This window comes from Bombina bombina, chromosome 4 (genome assembly GCF_027579735.1).
Source record: "Bombina bombina isolate aBomBom1 chromosome 4, aBomBom1.pri, whole genome shotgun sequence".
Classification (NCBI taxonomy): Eukaryota; Metazoa; Chordata; class Amphibia; order Anura; family Bombinatoridae; genus Bombina; species Bombina bombina.
The window spans coordinates 676,353,817-676,366,469 of record NC_069502.1 but is presented as its reverse complement, the minus strand read 5'-3'; the positions used below and the strand labels follow the sequence as shown (position 1 = coordinate 676,366,469).

General features: G+C 37.3%; 1 protein-coding gene across 1 annotated transcript in view; it reads left to right on the top strand.

Annotated features, from left to right (window-relative positions):
• The window catches only part of RFX6 (regulatory factor X6), a 179,813-nt gene that overhangs the window by 103,078 nt on the left and 64,082 nt on the right, over positions 1-12,653 (top strand). The window contains exon 7 of the mRNA XM_053710808.1: positions 3,560-3,667. Within this exon, the coding sequence (XP_053566783.1) occupies positions 3,560-3,667 (108 nt within the window). The remainder of the gene's footprint in view (positions 1-3,559; positions 3,668-12,653) is intronic.

Genomic DNA, 12,653 nt, shown 5'->3' with positions numbered 1-12,653 from the left:
TCCCAGAGTTTTTTATATGTTCCAGCCCTATTTGATTGGTGATCAGGTAGTCTAATCGGCTATATGTCTTATTTGGGGAAGAAAAAAAAGTGTATTCCCTTTTGTCTGGATTAATAAATCTCCAAATGTCATAGAAATTGTAATCTCTCATTATTTTCCATAAGTGTTTAAGTGTACGTTTAGATGTGCTGGGGTTTGGGTTAGAGCTGTCCATCCCTGGGTTTATGGGAATGTTAAGATCCCCCCCTATAAAGATTAATCCTTTAGCTATATCCAGTATGCGTCTAAATGTTTTCCTAAAATAGGGAAGTTGTTGGGTGTTAGGTGCATAGAGATTAATTAATGTAACCGGTCTACCATATAATAATCCGAAGACTGCCAGAAATCGGCCTTCTAAATCAGTGTATGTTTGGATATGTTGAAAAGATATGACCTTGTGTATCAAGATACTTACACCACACTTTTTTGAAGTGCCGGAGCTGTGGAAATGCCGATTATAGTTAGAGCTCATATATTTTGGCTCGTGAGAGCGCTTAAAATGCGTCTCTTGTAGGAATAAAATATCCCCTTTTCTTTTATGAAAATCAGACATTGCCACAGATCTTTTGGCCGGGGAGTTAAGACCCTTTACATTTTGCGTGATAAATTTAAGTGTTTTGTTAGGAGTATCCATTGACAAGTAGTATATTAGGTTTCGATGAGACACACCATGTACAATATCTTACCATATGCATTGTTATTACCTTACTTCGGTATCTAATTTGCAGACAATATGAACACATTAGAGAAATAAAATAATATAACAAACTGAAACTTAACAAATATATAGCTAACCAAAAAAAAGAGTTGATGCCTACCCTATATCTGGGGGCAGGCATTGGAACCATGTTTAACCACGGGACCTTACTCTAGAGGGGGGTCAGGGTCGATGATATAAATTACAGTGATCCCATTTCGTATCTAACTGCAATGTAGGAACGTCATTTCATCCCTCCGTATAGTGTTTATAATAGATGAAATGAGGGACAAAATTAAATATAATACCCTACAAGGAGCCAGGGGTGAAGTTTGTGTAGAACCGTATTATAACATTATGTTAAACTAACTCTATATAAGTTTAAGTAAACATTCAAAACCCACCACACAAAACTTATTCATGCTGGGATAACCCAGACAGAGTCTATAATTAGTTACCCATCCTTTTTGGACAGTTCCTCAAAGTCTGTAATCCTGTGTGGGATTTAATCAAGTCCCGTCTTCAATAACTGCATTGTTCGCCCGTCTTTTTTCTGGTGGGGCGCCTTGTGAGGAAAGTTTCTTGCTTGCCCTCGAGGATGTTTGCTGCCATCTCTCTGTTTGTAGCCTTTTCTCTCTTCTTGGTGGTGTGTGTTGCTGATTATCATCTGATGAAAAGTCTGGTGGATCCAGGTCTAAGGCCTTGCAGAATTCTGGGACTTCTGAGACTTTCCTGCATATTAGTTTCCTTGTATCTCGCAACACATACAGATGAAAGGGGAATCCCCAACGGTATAAGATTTTCTTATCTCTCAACAGCTTAGTTAGAGGCGCCAGCTCTCTGCGTCTTTGTAAAGTCCTCGGGGACAGATCGGCGTAGAATTGCAGAACAGTCCCTCTGAAGCGTATAGGTTGATTCTTTCTAGATAATGTCAAGATTTCTTCTTTATTCATAAAGCATTTAAATTTTATAATGACATCTCTGGGCGGCGCTGTGTCTGGGGGTCTTGGCCTTAAAGCTCTGTGGGCTCTGTCCCAAGGCATATCAACCGGCTGTTGTGATCCTTTTAGGTGGGCAAACAAGGCTGCAAAATAAGTATAGAAATCTTTTGGTGGCACTGACTCGGGAATTCCCCTGATTCTAAGGTTCTTTCTCCGACCCCTGTTTTCAAGGTCTTCAAGTTTGTCACTAAGATCTTCAATAATGTCAGCTTGAGAGGTTACTTGATCCTGTATGCTTGCAATCTCCTCCTTAACCAGTTCTGACTGGTCTTCAATGGCTTCCACTCTAAAACCCAGAGTGTGTATGTCCTGCTTAATTTCCGCCATTTCCTCTCTCATGCAGGTCCTGACAATGTCTGCTATATCCTGCTTTGATGCCAGAGAAGACAGTAGAGACATAGGCACATTTGTAGATGTTTCTTGGTCTTGTGAAATTTCATCCTCCAGCAGTGAACTGGGGGATGATTGCTCTCTGAGGTGTTTTGTCGGTGAGGATCTTTTGTGTTCTGAGGCTGAGAAAAAGGAACTCACAGAGTGCTCCTTCCCCAGTGACTTTAGTTGTTTATGAGGCTTAATGCCCTTCCTTGCAGCCATAGTGAGACAGTTTTATGTGTGACAATGTGTCTTGGAAGTGTTTGTTGTTATATTCCGGGTACAAGGCAACACACAAATGATATCCAATTACTCTTTATATTAGAGTTCGCCCTCTGCGCTTTTTACATATATAATTATAAATAAGTCTCACCGGTTCTCAACTGTAAATCTGAGGGAGATGAGGCAGAGAGCTGGTATTTGTGCATTAGTCCCGCATTAAAGTTATAAGGCCCAGCGTGGCTCAGCGTGTCCTTGAGTGTTATAAGTGCGTGCACACAAACGGCTTCATCCTGGGATTTTTTCTGGCCTGGGGTTATGACGCACCTCTATCTGTAAGCTGGAGTCGCATCCGGGATGGAGGTGAGAGTAGCGGGTGAGTGACTGGTATTATAGGGCTTATCGCTCTCGTGTGTGTGCTGTTTTTACTGATAAGCCTAAATTAGGCAGTCTCCTCTCTCTCTCTTCTGTGTCCCGCACCGCCAAAGTCACGGTCCCTGTATGAAATAAAGTTACCGCTTCATTCCTGGCACTTTAAACAGTTGTTCCCTCCGGTTTCTTCCAGTTATCGGTCACAGTAACATACGTATTTATACTTTGAAAGTCCCTGACACACCGGAGCTCTGGGTTTAAGCAGCCATCTTAGCTGCGGCCAAGCTCCGCCCCCCCGTGTTGTGCTGACTTTTAAATAACTTCTTGGACTTGAGCACACTTATCTATAAGGCCCACATGAACTAGCAGTCTCCTCGAACAGCGCCATCTTGGTCGTGTCACATGACCACGTTGATAATTTTATATTTTATATTCTTATGCATTGCCATTTTCTAAATGTTTTTTTTTTTCTTTCTGTGCGTCATATAAAGGCAACATAAACAGTTATTTTTTTCTTTATTTATTGGCCATTGTTTATTTATTATTTTAAATAATGTGTCTCCTCTCTCCTAACATTATTGTAGATCTATAGTGGAGCTTTTTCTGGTTTTAATTATTTATTTATTTTATATATTTTCTTTAATTGTGCAAATAACAGTTCATGCTAAATATAATTTATAACTTATATCATTTAAATGTTTCACTATGGGGCATAAATTATTATTATTATTATTATTATTATTATTATTATTATTATTATTATTATTATTAGTACTATTTTCTTATGTATTGTATAAAATATGACTTTACAGTTCATATGGAATTGTATGTACTTATTCTCATTCTCATATTCCCACAGGGAGGATTCACTCGAAAGTATTCTCTCAGCTCAAAGACTGGAACTCTGCTACCTGAATTCCCTAATGCTCAGCACCTTCTCTTACAAGATAATATATCCAAAGATAAGGTAGGAACCACAAATACATTGGGGCCTATTTATCAATGTGCAACCTGACATGATACAAAGTAGCGTATCATGTCCGCTGCACATTGCGGCACATTGATAAATGCTGACAGCATACGCTGTAGGCAACTATCATTGCAATGGCACCCAATGCAGATTCGCGGCCGTTAGCAGGGGGTGTCAATCAACCCAATCGTATTCGATCGGGTTGATTTCTGTCCGCCACCTCAGAGCAGGCAGACAAGTTATGGAGCAGTGGTCTTTAGACCACTGCTTCATAACTTCTTGATAACTTCTGTTTCCGGCAAGCCTGAAGGTTTGCCGGAAACAAGAGGCCTCAAGTCCATACGGAGCTTGACAAATATGCCCCATTCTCCTCTTGTGATTACTGCTTTATATCTGAATCTCCAGGTTTATGGAGTTATTAGTTTTTTCACAAATTAGCGAATTAATGACCAATCAGTAGGGATGGGCGTATGTGTTTATATTCGAATTTAAATGTTAGAATGAATGTTATTGTAGAAATTCGATTTACTTAATAGAATGTTGATAAGAACGAATATTCTTAAAAATTCAATTTTCGAATGTTATTTACAGTTTTGAATGTCACATTCGAATTCGAATATTACATTTATAAAACACAATTGCAGACTAGAAACACTATTTCGAATTTGAATGTCACATTCGAATCGAATATCAAATTTATTAAACACAGTTGTAAACTAGAAATACTATTTCAAATTTGAATGTGACATTCGAATTCAAATGTCACAAATCGAATTCGAATATTACATTTAAAGCACAGTATTAGACTAGAAATACTATTTAGAATTTAAATGTCACATTGGAATTCAAATGTCACATTCAAATTCGAATATTACATTTCGAAATTGAATGAATACATAGCTAAATATTCTATTGTTCAACAAATATTTTTGAATTTTATTGAAAAATTCGAAAACGAAAATTTGAACATAGAATGTTAGAATGTTATGTAAACATTCTAAATTCGTTTTGAACAAACAAATGTATTAAAATTCGTTTGAAATTTCGAATTTTTAGAAACATTCGCCCACTTGCTGATCCATTTTAGTGTCTCTCATATGATGCAGCAATAACCATCTTAAATGATCATTCAATACAGTAGAAATGCCCAATAACAAAGTCATTACAATGGATCTGAAATTAAACAATCTAACATTTATATTGAATTTTAAATAAGCATTTAGATTTTTTTCTGACAAATTTCAAAATGACTTACATTTGTCCTGCCCCTTGCATCATATAACTGTCATCAACCAATCACAAATCTCATATTTGTATATACTGTGAACTTTGACGCATGCTCAGTAGGAGCATGTGCTTCAAAAGTTTGCATCTAAAAAAGATTGTGCACATTTTTATATTGGACGTAACTTGGAAAGTTTTGTTTTTTAAATTGCATTCTCTGATCCATGAACGTTTAATTTTGACTTTAAAGCCCATTTTATAAAAGAACCATTGGATTGCATGACAAAATGTATATTAGAGTTACATTAAAACCATGTGTTGGATGTTACTGTTTTGAATAGAAAAAATGTGATTTTAGTTTTTTTGGAGTTATCTCTATGGGCTTGATTTATCAAATCTGAGGGGGACATGGGGCACATATACGCGCCCCTGTACGGCTCAGCTCACCTGTGGCGGGGCGAATTTACCCGCAGGAAGTCACCATTGCACACAAGCGTAATTTTGCGCTCGCGTGCAATCCTGCCCCCTGCCTGCTCACAGCCAATCACGTGCGGTCAGGAGCTGTCAGTCCCCTCAGTCAGACTAGACCGCAGAGACTGAATTTCCCCACATTAAAGGTGGCGAAGAGGTTAGGAAAGCAGCGGTCTGATGACCGCTGCTTGTTAAATATGGTTAAGTTCTTGTGAGAACTTGCAGCCATAGGGCTTTGACAAATCGAGCCCTATGTTCACCAGAAAAGAAGTTACAACTGTCATTTTGAGCACTGAAAGGGACAGTCCAGCCAAAATTGGAATTCACACCGGTGCATTTCAGTTTTGAATAAAAGCATTTTGTAATATACATGAATTAGCAAAAATGCTTCTACTAAAAGCAATAGCAGGTTCAATAGTGTATTTAAAGGGACATGAAACCCAAATTTTTTCTTTCATTATTCGAATAGAGGATACAATTTTAAAGAACTTTCTGATTTACTTCTATTATCTAATCTGTTTCATTATCTTGGTATCATTTGTTGAAGGAGCAGCAATGCACTAATGGTTTCTAACTGAACACATGGGTGAGCCAATCACAATCAATATATATATGCAGCGACCAATCAACAGCTAGAATATAGGTTCTTTGCTGCTCCTGAGCTTGCCTAGATAAACATTTCAGCAAATGATAACAAGAGAAGGAAGCAAATTAAATAATAGAAGTAAATTGGAAAGTTATTTAAAATTATATGCTCTGTATGAATCATGAAAGAAAATTTTGGGGTTTCATGTCCCTTTAAGTATGTACCTGCAACAGCATTTTAAACACAGCACTTGCTTACAGAGTCAAGTCTGTACAGCTGCAGTATTTAAAATGCTGTTGCACTGAGACTATCCAGCTATGCCTCACATGCTCGTGCAGATAAAAATGCTAACACTAAAAACAGTGATAACAGTGATTTACTAGAAGCATTTTTGCCAATGTATACAGGCATACTTCAGTTTGGTTCTAGACCACCGCAAAAAAGCAAATATAGCAATAAAGTGAGTCATACAAATTTTTACTGCTTATAAAAGTCTATTTCTATTAAGTGTGTGATAGCATTATGTCTAAAACAAATGTACATACCTTAATTAAAAAATACTTTATTGCTAAAAAATGTTAACAATCATCTGAGCCTTCAGCGAGTCGTAATCTTTTTCCTGGTGGTGTGTGTGTAAATGTATATATATAGGTGTATTTACCCTAACTAGTGGTTCATTATATATATTTAACCCCCTAGTGATATTAGAATAGTATCTTACAGTCTGTATATATGTATATATTTTGTCATGTCCGAATAGCACACATTGTCTAGAAACAGCTGTTGATCCTTGATGACTAATTTCTTTGTGACTATATAAGGGTTAACGCCAGATGTAGCTGCATGGTCTATGATTAAGGCATTTCTAGCCGAAACGCGTAAGACCGGCTACGGCTTGATCTGATGGCACTAGCTATTTTTATCTTTTTTATGTCGATGTATTGATTTTGTACCTGATGTCCAATAAAGGAGTTTATGCTTTCAAGATGGTTCGCTGGATTTCCATTATTTGATGCCATATATATATATGTATTCATGTGTATTTATGTGCTTATATGTGTTTACATGTGTTTATATGTGCTTATATGTGTTTATATGTGTTTATATTTGCTTATATTTGTTTATATGTGTTTATATGTGCTTATATGTGCTTATATGTGTTTACATGTGCTTATATGTGTTTATATGTGCTTATATGTGCTTATATGGGCTTATATGTGTTTATATGTGCTTATATGTGTATATATGTGCTTATATGTGTTTATATGTGCTTATATGTGCTTATATGTGTTTATATGTGCTTATATGTTGTGTGCTTATATGTGTTTATATTTGTTTACATGTGCTTATATGTGTTTATATGTGTATATATGTGCTTATATGTGTTTATATGTGTTTATATGTGCTTATATGTGTTTATATGTGCTTATATGTGTTTATATGTGTTTATATGTGCTTATATGTGCTTATATGTGTTTATATGTGCTTATATATGCTTATATGTGTTTATATGAGTATATATGTTAGAACAATGACATTGGCTCCGATAAACTTGCTTAACACAGGGTTGCAACACACCTTTAATTTGTGAAAAAAGAGCAATATCTGCAAAGTGCAATAATAAGAAGTGCAATAAAATGAGGTATGCCTGTATATATTGTAAAAATATAATTTCTATGTGCATTTCAATTATGACCAGAATGTCCCGTTAAAGGGACAGTCTAGTCAAAATTAAACTTTCATGATTCCGATAGGGCATGCAATTTTAAACAACTTTCCAAATTACTTTTATCATCAAATTTGCTTTGATATCTGGGTATTCTTTGTTGAAAGCTAAAACTAGGTAGGCTCATATGCCAATTTCTAAACCCTTTGAGGCCACCACTTATCCCAGTGCATTTTGACAGTTTTTCACAGCTAGACAGTGCTAGGTCATATGTGCTATATGGATAACATTGTGCTCACTCACGTGTAGTTACCTATGAGTCAGCACTGATTTGCTAATGCAAGTCTGTCAAAGGAACTGAGATAAAGAGGCAGTCTGCAGAGGCTTAGGTACAAGGTAATCACAGAGGTAAAAAGTTTATTAATATAACAGTGTTGGTTATGCAAAATCGGGGAATGGGTAATAAAGGGATTATCTATCTTTTAAAACAATAACAATTCTGGAGTAGACTGACCTTTTACTTCATATGTGTGCAATATGCATTTTATTATAGTTTCAAAAGTTTCCAGAGTAGTTTCAAAAACAGTTTCAACAGCTTCAATGTCTATTTTGTGTCAAAAAAATATTCCAACTTGTGCAGTAGCTGCACTTTCATATAAGATACATTTCTTTCATGTAATTGGCAAGAGTCCATGAGCTAGTGACGTATGGGATATACAATCCTACCAGGAGGGGCAAAGTTTCCCAAACCTCAAAATGCCTATAAATACACCCCTCACCACACCCACAATTCAGTTTTACAAACTTTGCCTCCTATGGAGATGGTGAAGTAAGTTTGTGCTAAGATTTCTACGTTGATATGCGCTTCTCAGCATTTTGAAGCCCGATTCCTCTCAGAGTACAGTGAATGTCAGAGGGATGTGAAGGGAGTATCACCTATTGAATGCAATGGTTTTCCTCACGGGGATCTATTTCATAGGTTCTCTGTTATCGGTCGTAGAGATTCATCTCCTACCTCCCTTTTCAGATTGACGATATACTCTCATATTCCATTACCTCTACTGATAATCGTTTCAGTACTGGTTTGGCTATCTGCTATATGTGAATGGGTGTCTTTTGGTAAGTATGTTTTCATTACTTAAGACACTCTCAGCTATGGTTTGGCGCTTTATGTATTAATGTAAAGTTCTAAATATATGTATTGTACTTATATTTGCCATGATTCAGGTTTTCAGTATATTTCCTTTTTGCAGACTGTCAGTTTCATATTTGGGAAATGCATTTTTTAGGAAAATGTATTTCTTACCTGGGGTTTAGTCTCTTTTTTCAAATTGACTGTCTTTTAAATTCGCGGGCAGAATTAGGCTTGTGAGGGCTCAAAATGCCAAAGTTTATTGCATCATTCTTGGCGCAAGATTTCTTTTGGCGCGAAGTTACGTTCGTTGGCGCAAAATTGTCATTTCCGGCGCCTTAGTTGACGCCGAGTCTTTCACAAGGTTGCGTCATCTGTGACGACAGTGTGTCATTTCTGGATGTTTTTGGCACCAAAAAATATTTTTCTGCTTGTGTGCGTCATATTTGGCGCCAAATATTTTCATTATTTAAGACCCCATTCCTTTATGCCTCTTGCCTTTTTTTCTCTATCAGAGGGCTATGCTGTTTGCATTTTTCCCATTCCTGAAACTGCCAGATAAGGAAATTGATAATTTTGCTTTATATGTTGTTTTTTTTTCTCTTACATTTGCAAGATGTCTCAATCAGATCCTGTCTCGGAAATCACTGTTGGAACCCTGCTGCATGATAACAGTTCTTCCAAAGCTAAGTGCATTTGTTGTAAATTTGTGGAGGCTATACCTCCAGCTGTGGTTTGTAATAGCTGCCATGATAAACTTTTACATGCAGAGAATGTATCCATCAGTAGTAGTTTATTACCTGTTGCTGTTCCTTAAACATCTAATGCGCAAGATATACCTGTACATTTAAAAGAATTTATTTCTGATTCTATTCAGAAGGCTTTGTCTGCCATCTCGCCTTATAATAAACGTAAAAGATCTTTTAAAACTTCTCAAAAGTTGATGAAATTTCAAATGACCAGCAACATGCTGAATTATCCCGCTCTGATGAGGATCTATCTGGTTCAGAAGATCCTACCTCAGATATTGACACTGACAAATCTTCTTATTTATTTAAAATGGAGTATATTCGTTCTTTGTTAAAAGAAGTGTTGATTGCTTTGGATATGGAGGAAACTAGTCCTCTTGATATTAAAACAAGGAAATGTTTAAATTCTGTTTATAAACCTCCTGTGGTTACTCCAGAGGTTTTTCCAGTTCCTGATGCTATTTATGATATGATTTCTAAGGAATGGAATAGGCCTGGTACTTCTTTTATTCATTCTTCAAGGTTTAAAAAATTGTATCCTTTGCCAGCAGTTACTTTAGAGTTTTGGGAAAAGATCCCCAAAGTTGATGGGGCTATCTCTACTCTTGCTAAACGTACTACTATTCCTACTGAAGATAGTACTTCTTTTAAAGATCCTTTAGATAGGAAACTTGAATCTTATCTAAGGAAAGCCTATTTATATTCAGGTCATCTTCTCAGGCCTGCAATTTCTTTGGCTGATGTTGCAGCTGCTTCAACTTTTTGGTTGGAGACTTTAGCGCAACAAGTATTGGATCCTGAATTGTCTAATGCTAATAATTTTATTTGTGATGCCATTTTTGATATCATCAAAATTGATGTTAAATCTATGTTTTTAGCTATTTTAGCTAGAAGAGCTTTGTGGCTTAAATCTTTGAATGCTGACATGACTTTTAAGTCCAGATTGCTATCTCTTTCTTTTCAAGGTAAATTTGGTTCTCAGTTGGATTCAATAATTTCAACTGTCACTGGGGGGAAAGGAGTTTTTTTTTTGCCTCAGAATAAAAGGCCTTAGGGTAAATCTAAAGTTTCTAACTGTTTTCGTTCCTTTCGACAAAATAAGGAACAGAAACCTAATCCTTCCCACAAGGAATCTGTTTCCAATTGGAAGCCTTCCTCAAATTGGAATAAATCCAAGCCATTTAAGAGATCAAAGCCAGCCCCCAAGTCCGCATGAAGGTGCGGCCCTCATTCCACCTTAGCTGGTACGGGGCAGATTAAGATTTTTCAAAGATGTTTGGACCAATTTGGTTCAAAATGATTGGATTCAGAGTATTGTCTCTCAGGGGTACAGAATAGGATTCAGAGTAAGACCGCCTGTGAGAAGATTTTTTCTCTCACAAATTCCAGCAAACCCAGTAAAGGCTCAGGCTTTCCTGAAGTGTGTTTCAGACCTGGAATTATCAGGGGTAATCATGCCAGTTCTGTTTCAGGAACAGGGTCTGGGGTTTTATTCAAATCTATTCATTGTCCCAAAGAAAGGAAATTCATTCAGACCAGTTCTGGATCTAAAAATTTTGAATTGTTATGTAAGAGTACCAACTTTCAAAATGGTGACTATAAGGACTATTCTGCCTTTTGTTCAGCAAGGGCATTATATGTCCACAATAGACTTACAGGATGCATATCTTCATATTCCGATTCATCCAGATCATTATCAGTTTCTGAGATTCTCTTTTCTAGACAAGCATTACCAATTTGTCGCTCTTCCTTTTGGCCTAGCGATAGCTCCAAGAATCTTTTCAAAGGTTCTCGGTGCCTTACTCTCTGTAATCAGAGAACGGGGTATTGCGGTGTTTCCTTATTTGGACGATATCTTGGTACTAGCTCAGTCTTTACATTCTGCAGAATCTCACATGAATCAACTAGTGTTGTTTCTTCAAAGACATGGTTGGAGGATCAATTTACCAAAAATGTCTTTGATTCCTTAGAGAAGGGTAACCATTTTAGGTTTCCAGATAGATTCCGTGTCCATGACTCTGTCTCTAACAGACATGAGACGATTAAAATTGGTTTCAGCTTGTCGGAACCTTCAGTCTCAGTCATTCCCTTCAGTAGCTATGTGCTTGGAAGTTTTAGGTCTCATGACTGCAGCATCGGACGCAATCCCCTTTGCTCGTTTTCATATGAGACCTCTCCAGCTTTGTATGCTGAGTCAATGGTGCAGGGATTATACAAGAATATCACAATTAATATCCTTAAATCCCAATGTTCGACTATCTCTTTCTTGGTGGTTAGATCACCATCATATAGTTCTAGGGCCTCTTTGGTTCATCCAACCTGGACTGTGATCACAACAGATGCGAGTCTTTCAGGTTGTGGAGTTGTTTGGGGATCTCTGACACACAAGGGGTTTGGAAATCTCAAGAGGCAAGATTACCAATCAATATTTTGGAACTCCGTGCAATTTTCAGGGCTCATCAGGTTTGGCCTCTGTTGAAGAAAGAACCGTTTATTTGCTTTCAGACAGTCAATATCACAGCTGTGGCATATTTCAATCATCAGGGTGGGACTCACAGTCCCTTAGCTATGAAAGAAGTATCTAAAATACTTTCCTGGGCGGAATCCAGCTCTTGTTTAATTTCTGCGGTACATATCCCAGGTGTAGACAATTGGGAAGTGGATTATCTCAGTCATCAGACTTTACATCCGGGGGAGTGGTCTCTCCATCCAGATGTGTTTTTTCAGATTGTTCAGATGTGAGGTCTTCCAGAAATAGATCTGATGGCTTCTCATCTTATCAAGAAACTTCCCAGGTACCTGTCCAGGTCCAGGGATCTTCAGGTGGAAGCAGTGGATGTGTTGACACTTCCTTGGTGTTACCAACCTGCTTATATTTTCCTGCCTCTAGTTCTTCTTCCAAGAGTGATCTCCAAAATCATCATGGAACAATCGTTTGTATTGCTGGTAGCTCCAGCATGTCCTCACAGGCATTGGTATGCAGATCTTGTTTGTATGTTCAGTTGCCAACCTTGGCCTCTTCCATTAAGGCCAGATCTTCTGTCTCAAGGTCCGTTTTTCCATCAAGATCTCAAATCATTAAATTTGAAGGTATGGAAATTGAACGCCTAATACTTAGTCATAGAGGTTTCTCTGACTCAGTGATTAATACTATG